Raw genomic sequence first — 18,151 nt, 5'->3', positions numbered from 1 at the left:
TTAACCCTTTTTCTGTGGTTATGTACATGCAGTGATGGAATAAACTATAGGACATCCACATAATGTAGTACTATGCAGCTGTTAAAAAAATGAGGAAGATTTTTATGAGCTAATAAGGAGTGATTTCCAGGACGTACTCTTAAGTGACAAAGGTAAAGCCCAAAAGAGTGTCTATAGTATGCTACCCTTCATGTTACAGAGAAGGGTATATATGAAGATATGCAGGTATCCACTTATTTGTGTAAAAGAAATAGTCAATTCTGCTATAGCACAACATAGCCATCCTTATAAATCTCTACATTATGCAGAACTGCACAATAAAAACCAAAGGGTTTATAGAGAAAACAGAGCACAACACTCAAAAAGCTTCTGTGACACACACACACACACACACACACACACACACAGGAACCTAATAAATAAACAGTAGCACAATTTTACACATGTGAAATGGTTAAGAAATACATAATACATGTGTCACTTTCCCTAAAAAAGGCCCTGAAGTTTGCTTGTGGAGTGGGCGTCAGGAGGCGGGGTAGATGCAGGGGTACCTGAAATCAGAAGGCAGGCTGTAATAGCAGATGTGGACAGGGGTGGCTGCTAAGACACGGGGTGAATCGAGGGGGCACAGAGGTGTTTGAGGTGTGTGTATTTTGTGTGTTTTTACACAGCTCAGGTCAGCTGGGTGCAGTTTCTGCATTCACCTCGAGTTTCTCATATGTGAAATTGTGCCTTAACACACGCAAAATTCACACTAAGCTCAACTTGTGCTCTAAGATATCAATCACGTTGGAACAAATTCACTTTTTCAAAACAAGAGTTACAGCAGAACTGACTGTATAGGAGAGATAAACCAGAAGCTAATGAGATTGGTTTACCAACAGGGCATAGGTGGGAATGGGGTAGAAAGAATGGGGGATGGGAAGGAGGTAGCAGGGTCAAGGCAGCGTGACACTTCTCTGAGTATATTTTTGGGGAGCTCTAACCCTTAGAACCTAGGGTAATGTTTCACATACCCCCCCGTAAATAAATAATTAACATCAGCCAGAATGTAAGGAGAATCCAAAGTGGAAAACACGCAGTAACAAATAAACCTAACTATATTACAAGTGAATATCCTAACCACACTGAAGGAGATGGGGAAGGAAATAGCTAACCTAAGTAACTTTGGAAAGAAGTATTTTTATTTTGTTGTTTTGTTTTAACCACAAATATTTATTGATGGATTGATGAATATAATTTTAAACAGAGCAATAAGACACAGCCATGGATTAAAACAGTGTGCTATACTGCCAAAAGAGGGCAAAGGCATAAACTTGGGAACTTTAAATATTCAAGTCAAAGAGCCTCTGAGGTACTGAATAGAAAATTATCAGACAATCTTCCCTTTTACACAGTTCCTGTGTTACATCACTTGATCCTAAAGTCAGAATGGTACGTCATACAGAATTTCTCATTCATTTATACTTGAGCCATCTCGCCTGGCCACTCCTCTGTCCCCCATTCTTTTCCCTTCCCTTTGCAGTGGTGTTCTTTGGCCATTCCCTTTCTAAAGAATTGCTTCTTCTTAAGCAAGAAAGCAAGCAAGCACGTAGTGAGTCAGAGAATGTCCACCACAGGCAGATACATGCATGAATGGACTTAGGTGTTAGGATGGCAACAGCCTAATTCAGTGAGGTCTAAACTAAGCTGACTGGCAAAGAAGCTGCCCTGGCTCCTGGCTCGCTGAAAGGTCTACAATTGTACCTCAGGTTGTGCCACCATTGCCAGACCCCGTGTTTCTAAGCGATTAGCAGTGGAGGTAGGAAGCCCATGTAACCAGGCAGCTAATGTGACAATACAGTCAATGCTTTGAACCTCTACTGGGAGCTGACTGTGGCTTCTGACATAATCATTGGCCAAGTGCAAAAACCTTCAGGATACTGAGGACGATCTTGAAATCTCCTGGACAGGATGAGTTAGGCATCTCCATAACTCTAATCTTTCTACTTGGAAACGTGAAGTGAAAAACATCCCAGGGCATGCAACACTGAGGTATAAGCCACGCTACAGAGGTGGTAACACAGGAAGCTTTTAGGGTGCCCAGCCTCCTTGTTCAAAGAGCCATGAGGAAGTCCCCAGGCAAATTGTCAGGGCGGCTCTTCTGGTGGCGACAGTGCCCCAAAGCTGACCGGACCAGCAGGCATATGGCTATTTACTGAAGAACCAACCCTGTACTAACAAGAGTAGCCACAGAGTAGCCACCCTACGTGTGCAGAATCAGAGGCCAGAGGTCGAGTGACCTGGGCAAGCCACCTAGAAGGGATGGCTCGACACATTTTAAGAAGAACATTTCCATCCAGTAGCCCTTTGATGACAGAGCAGAGTACAAGGGACCAACAGATGGTCACATTCTTCTGAAGAGAGATGCTCCTGGGGAGAGAACATCCCAGAGGCTCATTTGTGAGCAAAGGGAAATAAAAACTGCCAGACCACAGAACCACCTTGTCAAGTTAGACATATATTTAAGGGGGTGCCTGGTAGAAGAGAGCGGATTTTGAGGTGGAACAAAGAGCACGCAAACTGAAAGGTCTAGTGAATGGGGGGTTGGGGGACAGAGAAACAGGACGCAGAGGACAACTGGGAAAGGCTGAAGGAGCATGCTGAGGCCCAGCGGGAGGGGAAGCAGCATGGCCAGTCGGCATCCGTGAAAGAGCTTGCTCGGCTGCTTCTTGGCTTGAGTCCCTCTCACTTTCTCAGTCTGGATGGATGTGTGGCATTCAGCAGCATAACTGGGGAACTGGTGAATGGGTAGTGAAGAGAAATAGACTGGGTGTGCCATTCTGTAATGCCCCGTGTACTGGGAAAAGCCAGTATCCATCTTGATCTCCTCAAGCTCTTCCCTCCACAGTAACGTGGAAGTCTGAGATCCCATCCCCATGCGGGAGCTTCCCGGGGAGCAGCCGCGGCTAAAGCAACCATGTAGATGAAAGACAAAAGGAACTGTACGCAAATATTGTACTTTAGTTAGTAAATTTGTTCTTTACAAGAGAATGAGTTAGAAATTCTGAAACTACTTTTTGTGTATACTAGGATTGAACAAATAAATAAACATGTTATGGATAATGACAGTTTGTCACCATTGGAGAAAGGAGTTAGAAAGAAGGAAAGAAAGACATCAAGGATGAATACTGTGGTGTTGGATTAGAATCTAAAGTATCAGTATAAATTCATACATATATTCTCATACACACACATACACACATACATGGATATGCAGGTGGGTAGGCACAAAATAAATATGTGCACATGTGCATGTATGAGTATACAAACGTATTTCCTCGCTCTGTCACCTGAGAGTGCCTTAGAAGCAATGACACTCTGGTAACACTGAGCACATCTAGTGCCCAGATCTTGTTTCTAAATACCACTCTCTGATAAGAGAAACCAGGACTCCTTTCCAGGGCTGGCCAGGGAAAACAGAAGATAAGCCTGGAATATCTTGAGAGGCCAGAAAGCAAGAAAGTACTAAAATAAATAATAATAGTGGCATGTCAGAAAGGCACAGGAGCCAACTTGAAGGTGCTCCCGATGGCCAAATCTGGGACAATACAATAATGATAGTAATAGATGATAACACACAGTATAAAAGAACTGTCTATGAGTCTATACTGTCTATAAGTAATTGGGATAAGTAAATGAATACATGGGGGTGGGGTACCTCTTCCTTACAGAAGAATTCTAACTAATAAATGTAGAAATACTGATGGAAATTTCTTTAAATCACTGTTAGCCAAATATGACAGCAAAACTTTTTACAGACAGTAATCATCACAGGATGCTAAAATAGTTGGGTGAAATTATGTTGAGAAACAGGATATTTGCATACTTTCAAAATTTCGCCCCACAAGATACTTGTTGATTACAAACAGAAAACAGTAACTTCAGCTGCAAAAGCCTGGCAGACACGATCTTAACCAAGTGATCAAAGTTAACATCCGCAGTAAAAGGGCACGCCTGTACATGAGCCCCCTGACATCATGCACTGAGGTAACACTTCTGTGGGATTCTCGCTAAAAATGAGTAACCTCAATCTAATCATAAGACAACATCAGACAACTCCAACTTGAAGGACATTCTAGAAAATAATTGGCTAGTACTCTTCAAAAGTATCAAGGTCACGTAAGGCAAAGATTGAGGGACTATCACAAACTGAAGGAGACTAAGGAGATTTGACAACTAAATGCAATGTGAGACCCTGGACTGGATCCTGGACCAGAGAAAGGACATTAGTGGGAAAACCGACAAAATCCAAATAAGGTTAATAGATGAGTTAATAGTATTTATGAATGTTAATTTCCTGGTTTCAATAGATGTACTATGGTTATGTAAGATGTTAACATTAGGAAAACCTAGATAAGGAGTATGTGGAAACTCTACTATTTTTTTCAACTTCTCTGTTAAGTATAAAATGATTTCAAAATACAAAGTTAAAAATACATGTAAACTCTTAGCCATGGATATTTCACAATTGGGACTTACACTCCAATGCCTATGATACATATATGGCTTCAGGATAAGGTAGGTTCAACCAGGAAATGCTTAGTTCAGAATTTCTTTACTATAAATAGCAAAATTTAGAAGACCACAGAAAATCTAATCTCAAATGGTTAGAAGTTGCCATGGTATATGACACTTTGGCCCTTTAACGTACCATCATGGCATAGATTCCCATTTCAGAGTGTGGAGTCAGTTTATCATAGCAGTTCACCCTGATCCCCTGCTGAATGGAATGTCCAGCTTATCTGTTCTCATCAGTCAGGGCCCTTGGTCCACGCCCAGATCTGCGAATACGTGGAATATTCACGTGCTCTTGCCCTGCGTAAGCCTAAGGCAGGCATTCCCAAGAGATTATAGCACTCTTTCCCACACAGTCCCCACCGCCCCTACTGATCAGAGTCAGCACTTGAGCTGAACCATCTATTGCTGTGTTCGGCCTGCACTCAGGTCTATGGGGACTCTTGAGGTCTAAGTCCCTGCTTAGATTCTGCTGTCCAGATAGACAGGCATGGAAGTCACCCTTCCTCAAATATGGGAAGAGACTCCAGCAGTCTCACCAGTGTCCTTCTCCAAGCTTCATCAGTGATCCAGGGTAGACTGTCTAATGGTCCCTGTGGTATTAGATAAAGATGCTTGACATGAGATGGAGCCTGATGACAAAAGTTGACCAGTTTCCAGAGAAACACTGAGGCCTAAATCCTTATCATCAGGAGTGACAGTTAACTTATTCCAATCGTGTTCACAGTAATATTCTTTGTCAGACTTGATAAAATGAACGAGGAAAGAATATCAGAGATTCTTTGTCATTTCAAAGCCTGACAGTAGTCTTCTAACTTATCACACTGTGGCATCCAGGGATATTAAAATAAAACTCTGTCAAATCATACTTTTCTTATTAAGGGGATGCATTTGCAGGACAGGGGACATTCCAACAGCCTTATTCAGAAGTAAATGGAGGTCATCACTCAAATTCGGACCCAGACCCCTTTGGTCATAGTCCAGAGCTATAAACAGTGACGATGTTTACTCTTCCATTTTCTATCGAGAAGAAAAAAATAGGACTTACCAGAAGGCAGCTTCTGAGAAAAACTAAACTAGCTTACAGAAGAATCAGAAGGCTGAGAGTGGAGTTCCGAGCCAGGAGAGATTAAAGACTAGTGCCGGCAGGAGAGGGTATTTCAGTAGTATTTACCTGCCCTAGGATAAAGACCTTCTCACTGCCTCACCCTCTCTCCCATCCCCAGCTCCCTCTTCTCTTATCCAGTCTCTCCCCTCCTTCCCTTTCTCCATGGGTGCACATTAGAGATTTTCAATATTCTAGTGGTTTATAAGAGTTAGGACTAAGAAACGCTACCAAGCCTTTCCTTTGCTATAAAAGAATTATACAGGGCTTCCCTGGTGGCGCAGTGGTTGAGAGTCCGCCTGCCGATGCAGAGGACACGGGTTCGTGCCCCGGTCCAGGAAGATCCCACATGCCGCGGAGCGGCTGGGCCCGTGAGCCATGGCCTGCGCGTCCGGAGCCTGTGCTCCGCAACGGGAGAGGCCACAACAGTGAGAGGCCCGCGTACCGCAAAAAAAAAAAAATAATAATAATAATAATAATTATACATACCACAGAGTCCCAGACAAGTCTCGTTTTGCTTTTACAAAATATCTTCATAGTTTTGCAAGCTCTCTCAGAAGCATTCTGTTGTTTTATGACCTTTCTCAGAATGGTACTGGCCATCCAAATTAAGTCTCTCTTGCTTCAGCTTAGGTATTTCCCTTTATCTCATCTAGTTTGCTCCTTTAAACCAGTTCAGAAAAATTCTAACTTTGGTATGAGAACCTTTGACATACAAATTCTTCCCTAATACTAAACCTTCTATTTCTCCATTCTGCCTAAAGAAATAATTTCAAATCCTTAGCCCAACTACTCTCCAGCCTCTGTGCAATCTGGTCCTAACTTACCTTTCCAGATGGATTTCCCACAAGTTCTCTGTACACACCCTAGATCTCAGCCAAACCAAACTCCATGTGCTTCTCTAGAAAAATATCCTGCACTCTCAAAACAGTATTGCCATTTGGAATGCCCTTTCCCCTATTATAGCTTCTTATTTATTTCTTCATTTTGAGAAAAAAAAATTAACCCAACACCTACTATTAATAAGTACTGGAAGGATACAAAAATGAATGAGACATAATCTCTGCCATCCAGAGTACATGACTACTAGAGGAAATTATGTGGTATTGAGTATCAGGTGTTAAGACCTAACTGGTGTGGGGTGTTAGAATGGGGTCAATGTTAGGATTAAACTTCATGGAAAAGGTAGCATTTGAGAAGACCCTGAAGGATGGGGTCGAATTCTGAAAAAGATTGCAGGCCGAGGAAACCATGAGAGCAAGCACACAGAGGCGGGAGAAAATGGAGCGTATATACAGAAATTCAGATACTTTGGTTGGGCTGCAGTGCTTCAGTAGACCAGATCTTGAAGGATCTTGAATGTCAGACTAAAATGTTTGAATTTATTCCATACGCAGAGGAAATTATTGAAGGGTTCTGAGCACACAAATAACATGATCAGAAAGAGCAATGCTTTATGAAGGTACGAGGCTGTGTGTGTACAGGATTAATTTCCTCCATTTCTAGTATGGTATTTCTTCATGGTATACTAGGGAGAGAAAAGCCTGACTTGAGTTTCAAATATAGGATTGCAGGAGTGGGGATGCCTATCACACCCTCCATTTAACTCACCCGTCTGGTCTTTGCAGCAGGTAGACAGATCCGGGAAACTGGCCATAAGTAGTTTGTGACTCTGTAGCTGCTATTCCAATATGGTATTTTTCTTAGAGTAAATCAGCACAGCACCTAGCATGTGGAACACAGCTACTGACCCTAGCAAATACTTTTTCCCTCTATACCCATTTTCAAGGGTCATCAGAAGCAATTTGCTTTTGGCACTATGTCAGCTCTCCTGCTCTCTGCCATAAACTGCAGAGATCATTATCATCTTGACACCCCACGGAACATCACACTTGTTCATGTTTTCCTCCCTTGACTGAGGAACTGGAAGTAGCAAGCACCTCAGATGCCTCAGACACAAGCAAGCCAGGGGCAAAAGCCTGGTACTTCATCAGTCAAGGTCCAGTCAGGAAAACAGAAACCACACCAGTTATTTTAAAAGAGAGAATTCAATACAGTGAAGGCATTATAAGACTGACATGGCAAATGGGAAACTGAGGTGACACAGATATAGTGACTGCAGAAAGCAGCTGACACTCCGAGGGCAGAACCTAAGAAGGAGCAGCTGGTGCGGAAATGTTTGCAGAGTCCCAGCAATAACAGTGCAGAGTATGGAAGAATAGATTTGCAGCTGACAGACAACAGCTTAATAGCCAGCACAATAGCTAAGGAAAGAATTACCCAATGAGTCTGGTTCATATTAAATATTGTGAGAAATAAAGAAAATTCCCTATTGCAGACTTTAGCTTTGGAATTCTTTCTTTCTTTTTAAAACATTAGCCTGACTGTGGAACAGCCAATAAAATTACTTGTTTGTACACATCATTACAGAACATTCTCAGGTTGACATTCTCTTGCATGCCTGAGATTTCATTGTTCAGAGTATAAGCAGACAATGGAATACTACTTGCAATAAAAAGGAACGAATTACTGATACACACAAAAAAGGATGGATCTCAAAGGCATTATGCTGAGTGAAAGAAGCCAGTCTCAAAAGGTATGATTCCATTTATATGACACTTTCAAAAAGACAAAACCATAGTGATGGAGGACAGACTAGGGGTTGCCACAGGTAGGAGGAGGGGGAGACTGTGACCAGAAAGGGATAGCACGAGGGACTTTGCTGGGATAATGGAAATGTTCTGAATCCTGACTGTGGTAGGGTTACAGGAGTCTATGCATGTGATAACATTCATAGAGCTGTACTCAAAAAGGAGTCAATTAAAAAAATGAAAAAAACAGGGGGAAGGTGAAGAAGGAGCATGCATGGCTTGTGTGCGAGGAAGTATTGCCTTTTTGTTTTTGTTTTTTAAATCTGCTGTGGTAAGGTCAAGTATGACTCCACGGAGCTTTTGCCACATCTGGCCTGAGTTACAAGGGGAAAGTGTCCCTTGGCGTGAGACCGGATGTTCAATAGCTCTTCGGTTACCGCACACCTCGGAGACCCCAGCTGAGGGCAAGGCACAGAGGGTGAGGGAGGAACCTCCCTACGCCTCTGGGCTGTTCTGGGACTCACACTGCCAGCTCCTATGATCTAGGGGAGGGTATTTGTGCTGTTTGCAGCAGTTCAAAGCCTCCTTCTTCCCTGCACTTCAAAGCCTGGCCTGCTTTTCCCCCACTCATGGCTTTTATTTGGTGCTAGCGACCTTTGAGGATTGACGCTGAGTGGACCTTGGCAGTGACCCCACTAATTGGCAAAGCTGGCCACAGGGGATGAATAAGATACTCGCTGGCAGCAACATCACAGTGACTGCGGTCCAGTGAGCCTTGTTTTGTGTTCTTGGCAGTCCAGAGCAGTTCCCATGAATAAACAACTGAGCGGCGGTGGGAAGTGTGCTTCCTCCCAGCCTGCCTGTAGTCCTCTTTTCCATTCGCATGGAGACTGCTTTCCACACATGCTTCAAAATGCAATTTTGTTGTGCTCTGCACATTTAAATTACTTCATTAATAGAATGCCATTAAACAAAGGGTTGCTGAACTTTGAAATACATACAATCATTTTGCATTCCATCACCCTAAGAATTTTTGTTCAATTCCAGCTGAGATCAAAAGGAGGGAGATTCTCTGCAGTTCCAGTCTTTCAGAAAGCCTCTCTTAGGGTGAAAACTGCACCACTGCCATTGCCACCGCTGTTCAAGCTCTGTTCAGTAGGGGCAGATCTCTCTCTCCTACACAAAATGTCTATCAATCTATCAACAGAATGGGATTCAAAAGTGAATGAGCACGGTACTCTTTTGTGTGTGGCTTCTTTCGTTCCACATGATTTTTTTGAGGTCAATGTTATACGTATCAATGGCAGGTTCTTGTTTATTACTGTGTAGTATTCCATGGTATGAATACAGTAGTCCACAACTTGTTTATCCTTTCTGCTGTTGGTGGATATTTCTAGTTAGGGCTTTTTTTTTTGCGGGGGGGGGGAGGCTTTTATGAATAAACTTGCTGTAAATATTTTTGTGAAAGGCTTTTTGTGGACATACTCATATTTCTTACTTCCGTATACCTAAGAAGGAATTTAAAGGTAGACATATGTTCTATTGATACAAATAATAAATGCTGGAGAGAATGTGGAGAAAAGGGAACCCTCCTACACTGTTGGTGGGAATGTAAATTGATGCAGCCACTATGGAGAACAGTATGGAGGTTCCTCAGAAAACTAAAAATAGAGTTACCATATGATCCAGCAATCCTACTCCTGGGCATATATCTGAAGAAAACTCTAATTCAAAAAGATACTTGCACCCCAATGTTTATAGCAGCACTATTCACAATAGCCAAGACATGGAAACAACCTAAGTGTCCATCAACAGATGAATGGATAAAGAAGATGTGGCACATATACACAATGGAATATTACCCAGCCATAGAAAGAAACAAAACTGAGTTATCTGTAGTGAGGTGGATGGACCAAGAGTCTGTCATACAGAGTGAAGTAAGTCAGAAAGAGAAAAACAAATACCGTCTGCTAACACATATATGTAGAATCTAACAAAAAAAATGGTTCTCGTGAACCTAGGGACAGGGCAGGAATAAAGATGCAGACGTAGAGAATGGGCTTGCACACACGGGGAGGGGGAAGGGTAAGCTGGGACGAAGTGAGAGAGTGGCATGGACATATGTACACTACCAAATGTAAAATAGATAGCTAGTGGGAAGCAGCCGCATAGCACAGGGAGATCAGCTCAGTGCTTTGTGACCACCCAGAGGGGTGGGATACGGAGGGTGGGAAGGGGGGAGATGCAAGAGGGAGGGGATATGGGGGTATATGTATACGTATAGCTGATTCACTGTGTTATACAGCAGAAACTAACACAACACTGTAAAGCAATTATACGCCAATGAAGATGTTTTAATAAATAAATAAATAAAAGAAATAAAGGGATGACTTGGAAAAGCAGACATGACAATGATAAGGCCATTTTTCCCAGTCCTGAATATTTGTGTATTTTAGCACTTTAAATAGATATTAGTGTATACAGTGGTTAAAAGAACTCAGTAGGCACCTGTTCTCAAATATCTTCCTCTTAGCCTACAACCACTGTCCAGAATTCTGCTTGAGATTTATTCCTTTGGGTTTATCACCAGGAGTTCTCAGCACGTTGATGTGAGTTCATCTGCAGGCTTCTTTCCAGCCTCGCAACTGGCTGGGAGAGTGGCGTGAAGGGTTTGGGCACGTGGGGTGCTGCATTCAGGCCCTCTGGGGAAGTGTGAAGGCCTTGCTTTGCCTGGGAAAGAGTGGTGACAAAGGAGGAACCAGGAAAGGGACAGGGAAAGCCTAGGATGGGCCCTAAACTTTGACTTCCCTCATCGTTTTGTTTTCCCCATGGTTGTACACTTTGGTGAAGGTTGGAGTTGAGAAGAAAGGAAAGGGAGAAGCACAGTAGGAGTTTAACGTGATGTTATTGAACATGTTTGGAAGATAGGAGCCCAGTGTGAGCCAGTAGGAGACTCTGGGACATTCTCAAGGGAATAACAGTGCTATGTAATTGTAGCAGTAAGAGCGATATGTGAAGAAGGTATTGCCAGACTCTTTTAAGCCTTCCAGAAAGATCAAAGCACTTCATATTTATGTACAACACATACACACACTCCAGTGAAGAAAAATCTGAGGCAGCCAAGTTCCCCTCTATCTCACAGACAGGCCATAATACGTGCAGAAATGCAAAGACTCGGTCTAAGGACAACAAGCCCCAGGGTAGAATGAGAATAAGATCTCAGCTCGCCTACTAGGAACCCAGCGTGGCTTGCAGTGGACATCTTCGCGCTAAGGTTTTACTCCTGTATTCCAGTGTGCCACGGCATCCGTTCTCTAGTAAACAATTCTCATGTTTAAGACAGCATGATAGTAATAAATCAGCTCGGAAAGTCTACTGCTATAAATGCCATGTGGTATCGGTTAGATCACAAACCAAAGCCAATTTTTCAAAACACTTCCTGCTGGAATTACCACAACATTTTAACAGATGTCTTTTGGAAAGTTCTGAAGCAAAACAAGCCCCCATCAGAGTATGAAATAAAAACGAAAAGAAAGTAAACTGTGGACGGATTATTTTTTATCTTTCGGCAGTAAGAGAAAGATTGGAGAAAGTCTTGAGATCTTTGGAGAAATACTTGTTCATAGCCACAAAAGTGGAGAAATTAACTTTTCTCTCACACACACACCACAAGGAGAAACTGGGGTTTGGAAAATATTCCTTCATCATTCACCAAAGAAATTTCTTTGACAGCTTTGAGTATAATGTCTGTTATTTCTTGCTCCGAACACTGGTTATAACTCCAGCTTTTGTTGAAGGAGTTCCATAGGCAGCTAGGGTAACAATTTGAGGCTATAACTAATGGGGCCAGCAGGGACAGAAATGCAGTGAAAGCATCAAAGAAGCATCTTTTGTCAGGGACAAGATGACTGGTGGTGGCTGATTCTAAAATGGTGCAGTACGGAGTCTGAGGCCTCTCAAAATCAGTGGGAGGGCCAGAGTGGAAGCCTGGAAAAGGAAGGAGATATTTCTTTTTGCACCTTTCTTCAATGTTTTGTTATGAAAAGTTTCATGAAAAGTACAGAAAAGTCAAAAGAACCATACAGTGAACACGCATATAACTCATGAAGGTGATATTAGTTTTCATCTGACAATTTGTTTATACTGGGGCTGATTCTGACCCTCATCAAAGAAGTGCTTTCGAATGAATGAATGAGTGGTCTAACAATCTTGCCACACACTTATTCTGGGGAAGCCAATGTTCCTCACTGCTACTCGTGCATGGAGTAATAATTCCAAAAGCAGATTTCCCCATGGGTCTGCTTCTGTCATCTGCTGTTTTGGATGCTTCTTGTTCATGCTGATTTGTCTCCTCCTTGCCTTGTTATCTTTGACTTTGTGCTGGATGTTATACTGAAAAATTGTATGTAGAAATAATTTGACAGCTTCTTTATAGAAGATTTTTGTTTGCTTATGCCAGGCACACGGGGGTGTTAGCAGTACAACAAATATTTACTGAGTATTACTGAGGCAGTAGGAATACAGTTATGAACAAGAAATGGTTCCTGCCCTTCCAAGTCTTAGTCTGAAATAAGCAACAGGATTAATTTAAATAGAGCCTTTAAAGAATAATTTAGTTCACACAAGTTTGATCAGCATGTAGCTTTTCCTAACCTTATCCATCTACGTTAAGGAATAGCATGCTGGGCCATGCAGAGATACCCCAAGGTAGCAGTTCTCTTGCAGTTTTATTTCTTAGATAATTTAAGAAAAAACTGTATGAACTGACTATTGTATTTGCCATATAAAAACCTAATCAGAAATAATCAGAATGATTTTATTTCCTTTGACCAAATACCCAGGAAAGAGGATGCTTTAAAACACTTCGCTAGGGACTTCCCTTGTGGTGCAGTGGTTAAGAATCCGCCTGCCAATGCAGGGGACACCGGTTCGAGCCCTGGTCCCGGAAGATCCCACATGCCGCAGAGCAACTAAGCCCATGCGCCACAACTACTGAAGCCCACACACCTAGAGCCCGTGCTCCGCAACAAGAGAAGCCACCGCAATGAGAAGCCCGCACACTGCAACGAAGAGTAGCCCCCGCTTGCCGCAACTAGAGAAAGCCTGCGCGCAGCAACGAAGACCCAATGCAGCCAAAAATAAATAAATAAATGAACAAATAAATAAAAATAAATGTATATTAAAAAAACACTACACTAAGGCAGTTACTAATTCATGGCAAGAATAAAACCATAGCTCACGTGAATATTATAAACTTAAATACTCTACACAGACAGACCATCTGCAGGGGCTTGAGTGCTTGTGTCTAGGTGGTGGAACCAAAGAACACAATCCTTCCACACACGAGCTCAAGAGTACCTAGTTTCAGCCCTCACAAGCTGGAGGTTGGAGCTACTATCAAAAGAGTGGATTGTACACCTGAAAACTAACACAATATTGTAAATACTTCCATTTAAAAATTAAATTTTAAAGAAGAGTGGAGACGCTGATTAGCTGAGAAGGAATCTTCTGTGGAGTGTAAGCCACGCAGACCTTGATTTAATGATGGTGACCAAAACTGAATGGTCTGAGCTCTCTCTCTGGACTTGCCGTCCTTAGTCATTTCCAGGTGTTACCTCATGTTTGTTTAATGGGATGGGGGCGTTTGTCAAACAGATGAGAAATAAAAACCATGCCTCATCCCTCACTCCTGGAAAAAATACTCAACAGGAAAGCTGACTAAGGAGATTTAAGACAAACTACCAAAATTACTATATTAACATCACTAATATATTTTCTGCCTTGCAGTTTCCTCCTGTGTAATTTTTTGAAATCCTTTCATGAGACACCTTTTGTTTCTTGGAAACAGGTTCGATTTCCATGTAGGCTTTGCATTCAGGTTCCTTTTCCTACTTCCATGAGTTCTCTATTTTGCACACTATAGCGTCTTACTCGAGACCTGCACATCACTACCTATGACTGATTCTTATGACAGAGCCAAGTTAGTCTCTGGCCACATATACCACATCTGTCAAAATGATCGCTTTCAACGTGGGAGCCACAGACCCTATGAAATTATCTTCTTAAATACGATCTAGATCAAAGTTAACTGGGCCTGAGGAGATGGCATTTGCTTTGCTTAAAAGTTAATGAGCAACCCTGTCAGTTAAAATTTAGAAACGTAGAACAGAATTAGACCTTGAGTGTTCCTCCCCTGCCATAGGCTTAAGAAGAACTAGAACTGCATACACCAATGCTAAGCCTCTGATGGCACCGAGCATTCCTTGTGGTTTCCTCTATTTGTTTTCACCTATTTGCACTAAGATGGTAAGTACCCTTGAAGTCCGTGGTGTCTGCTTCCTCCTGAGATCTTGAGCATGACCCTTACTTTATTTGGGTTTCCCATCACTGTTAAGACACACAGAGCTGGTATCATTCAAGTGCACAAATAATTTGTTGAGTTCTTGCAATGAGGAGGCATTTTGCTGACATCATGGAAGACTGAAAGGAAAATTAAATATGGCCCCTGACCTCTAGGAATTCATAATCTAATAGATGAAAAGACACATCCAGGGATAATTCATGTTACAGTAAAGCAATGCTATATGGAAAGTGCTGTACTAGAGGGCTAACTGAATCCAAAGCTGACATGGTTTAGAGTTTAAAAGAGTTTCACTGTCCTTCTCAAGTAGATCCTGCAAAGGGGATTCTGGTTACTAGATTAGTCTCCTAACAGGATTGGCTACATGATCTGTGGGGCCCAGTGCAAAATGAAAATGCAGGACCCATTACTCAACAACTAAGCATTTCAAGACGGTGACAGCATCTAACCAAGCATGGAGCCCTTCTGAGCGTGGGGCCCTATGTGACTACACAGGTCACATGCCCATGAAACCGGCCCTGTCTTCCAATACAGACTATGAATATGAGGAAGGGGCACATTCGGAGCAGTCCAGAGGAGGAAATAATACACAAGAAATTTTCTTCCGAAGAGTTCAGAGGAAAATAAACGCACTCTAAGAAGATAATTTGGTCTTTCCCAAATTAGCAAATGGCACTGGGATCTAAAAGATACAAAGTTACAATTTACAAAGACAATTTCACAGATATCTTACAGCTACACGGTAAGGACAATAGTAATAGGGACAGTAGCTGACACTAACCCACAGAGCTTCTTAAGTGCCCGGATTCTTCTAAGCCTATTATTTATATTTACTCATTTAATCCTCAAAATGGCCCTGGAAGGTAGATACTATTCTTTTCCTATCTTAAGGACAAGAAAACTGACCTTAGAGCCCCTGGTCACACAGCAAATAAGTGGTAGAAGCAGGATTCAAACTCAGTCTAGCTCCAGAATCTGTGCTCTTAACCATAACCACTATTTATGCTACTTCTCATAAAACCAAGACGCATTCTGAAGGAAGGAAGGGAGTGACCCCAATATATTCATTCATTAATATCATAGATTTGACTTAACCAGATACTGTGTGTTGTGTGCATGTTTTTAATTTTTTCTTTTTTTGCATTTCATGTTCATAGTTTAACAGCACCCGTTCGCCCTCCCCCACTGAATGTTGCCACATGACCCCATGGAGTAGAAAGGTACTGGTTCTGAGAACGTTCCGTCACAGCCTATCCCATTCTCTCTATACACTTTCACTTTCTTCTCTCTTTCTTTATGGCAAACTGTGTTGTTTCTAACTAACTAACAGGTATTCTTTTAAATCAATTTAAAGAGCGGTATTTTCCTAACTTGAATTAAATAAAATATAAAGTAGACAGTAATATCATTGGCTTTTACATCCCCCCTCCTCCAAGCTGCAATTAAGGCTTTGTTCAAGGCGTCACCTAACACCATCCCTGGACTCTGCAGTTTGGAGAAAAGAAATTTCAACTTGCCCTATATTTGTTAGAACTGTAAAGGTTCAGCTTCTCAAAGCAAAAGAGAACAGGACAAAAGGATTCGCCGTCAGCCAATTGTCCCTGTCACCATTAAATAAAAAGTGCTTTTGGCTGCCGGCCAGAGCCTGCAGTCAGGTCACTATTCTTTCTTTGCTTCCCAGTCCATTGTTATTCAAGGAAGGAATCGCTGACAAAATGTGGACTGTGGTGTGTGTCGGGGGGCAGGGGGTTCTCTCCAGCTCCTGCTCTCTCCCCCTCTCTGTCTCTCGGCACACACCAAACCTTTTTGTTTCCTTTTTGGAAGTTACCTAGGAAACAAAGTCTTTTGTGCTCCAACTTTATTTGAGCTATTTGCTTTGCTGGGAATCTGCACAAAAGCTGAAGAGAGAAAGAAGGTTGCAATGTTGTACTAAAAATGTTCATGGCGAACACCTTTTTCTCAAGGGGGGTAATCATATCCTGTTGGGTGTGCTGGGGGGCTTTGCAGGTACCTCTGACAAGGTAAGCAAATGCTGGGGGTTAGTTTAAAACAAGTGGCTCTGGAATCTTCTCTTTAAGGGGACTTTGACAATACGTGAAATCCTGAGTCAACAGGGCACGATGCTTCCAAATGTGAGAATGAGAATTTTTTTTAATGATCCTGATTTTAGGACAATATTATTAAAACCTAACTGGAATAAGAGGGAAAAATGCTTATTTTACACTAACAGCCACCTCCCAACAAATTGTGGGAAGAAATAAAACTAGGTTCAGCAGCAAAAACTAAGTCTTTTAATAATCTGGTTTAGAAACCCAGCCCTGAAATCAAACTTGGGATGGAGCCTTTTTAATAATCTGGGCTAGGAGCCCAACCCTGAAATCAAAGTTAGACAGTATTAAAATCGATCAAAGGTTTGGATGGAGAATTTGCAAATATCACATAGAAGTCAAGGTCTTTAAATACACAGCTGGAAGAAAAGCTTCGCACTGCGAAGCTGAAAGAAAATAAACTAGGACTATTTTACTCTTCGGAATTTGAAAATGAAACCCACTTGAATCTTTTCCCCCAGTAACAGTATTTGTATTTTCCACTATCGTCGGTGGGAGGAGATTCTTCACTTTTGCTTTTCCACATGCACAGTGTTGACAAAATTGCATTTTAAAACGTCATTCACAAATGCCATCATCCTGCAGTAAAATTAACTCCGTGTATTTGAATCTGGCCTCTCAGATTAGGTCGGCTTGTCCTTCTGGTTATGTGTTCTGGAATGTCTCCTGACTCCAGGCTTTCTGGCCAGTTTTCCAAACCTTTTCATAGGCATCTAAATCATCTTCTCCCTTTGATCCTAGTCACCTAGAGCTTTCAAGAGTTTGAGTAGGAATTTATGGTGAGACAGCTATCCAGAAAGTGAATCTACCTCTCAGCGGATTAGAGACTCACATCTTTCTTCAGTTTGAAGTTTGGGGATTTCTGGCTACCTTGTCTCTCCGCTTCATTCCCTTTGACCCGAAAAGCATGTTTAGCCTATTTTTTTTCTTTTGTGTTGCTTGACTACTGAAATCGTAACTTTCAGTTAGTTGTACTTACTAACTACGTCTAGGAATTCTTCCTTTGACCTGAAAGCTTATTTCTGACCTCATTTTTCTTAACTCTGAAATATATATGTGCTTACGTATAAACCCTGATGGCTGAGTCTGAATCTGAATGTACTTCGTTTGCAGTCCCATCCCCCGGAGGACGAAGATACAGATGTCATGCTAGGGCAGAGGCCGAAAAACCCAGTACACAATATCCCTTCCACACTGGACAAGCAGACCAACTGGAGCAAAGCACTACCTCTCCCGACGCCGGAGGAGAAGATGAAACAAGATGCCCAAGTGATTTCTTCTTGCATTATTCCCATCAATGTCACTGGTATCGTTCTGTTTTTTTCTTAGGGGCAGTGGGGTCAGAATATTCCATGTATTAAATATGGTCAAAATCTGTGCTGCTTGGTGTACCAGTTAAGAATACGTTTTGTAAACACATGATACCCTT

The 18,151-nt window shown here is 42.0% G+C and overlaps 1 protein-coding gene and 1 long non-coding RNA gene across 7 annotated transcripts in view; one reads left to right on the top strand and one right to left on the bottom strand.

Annotated features, from left to right (window-relative positions):
- Window positions 1-18,151, bottom strand: part of LOC137217059 (uncharacterized) — a 98,288-nt gene that overhangs the window by 64,769 nt on the left and 15,368 nt on the right. The window lies entirely within an intron of this gene.
- NHS (NHS actin remodeling regulator) overlaps window positions 1-18,151 on the top strand; it is a 349,080-nt gene that overhangs the window by 316,742 nt on the left and 14,187 nt on the right. For 2 of the 3 annotated variants that reach the window (XM_067723300.1, XM_067723302.1), the window contains exons 4-5: window positions 15,772-15,834; window positions 17,836-18,028. In XM_067723300.1, the coding sequence (XP_067579401.1) occupies window positions 15,772-15,834; window positions 17,836-18,028 (256 nt within the window). The remainder of the gene's footprint in view (window positions 1-15,771; window positions 15,835-17,835; window positions 18,029-18,151) is intronic. The other variant, XM_067723301.1, reaches the window with a different exon arrangement.

This window comes from Pseudorca crassidens, chromosome X, assembly GCF_039906515.1.
Source record: "Pseudorca crassidens isolate mPseCra1 chromosome X, mPseCra1.hap1, whole genome shotgun sequence".
In the NCBI taxonomy this organism is placed as follows: Eukaryota; Metazoa; Chordata; class Mammalia; order Artiodactyla; family Delphinidae; genus Pseudorca; species Pseudorca crassidens.
The sequence above is the reverse complement of the archived record's forward strand: the minus strand, read 5'-3'. Positions and strand labels throughout refer to the sequence as shown.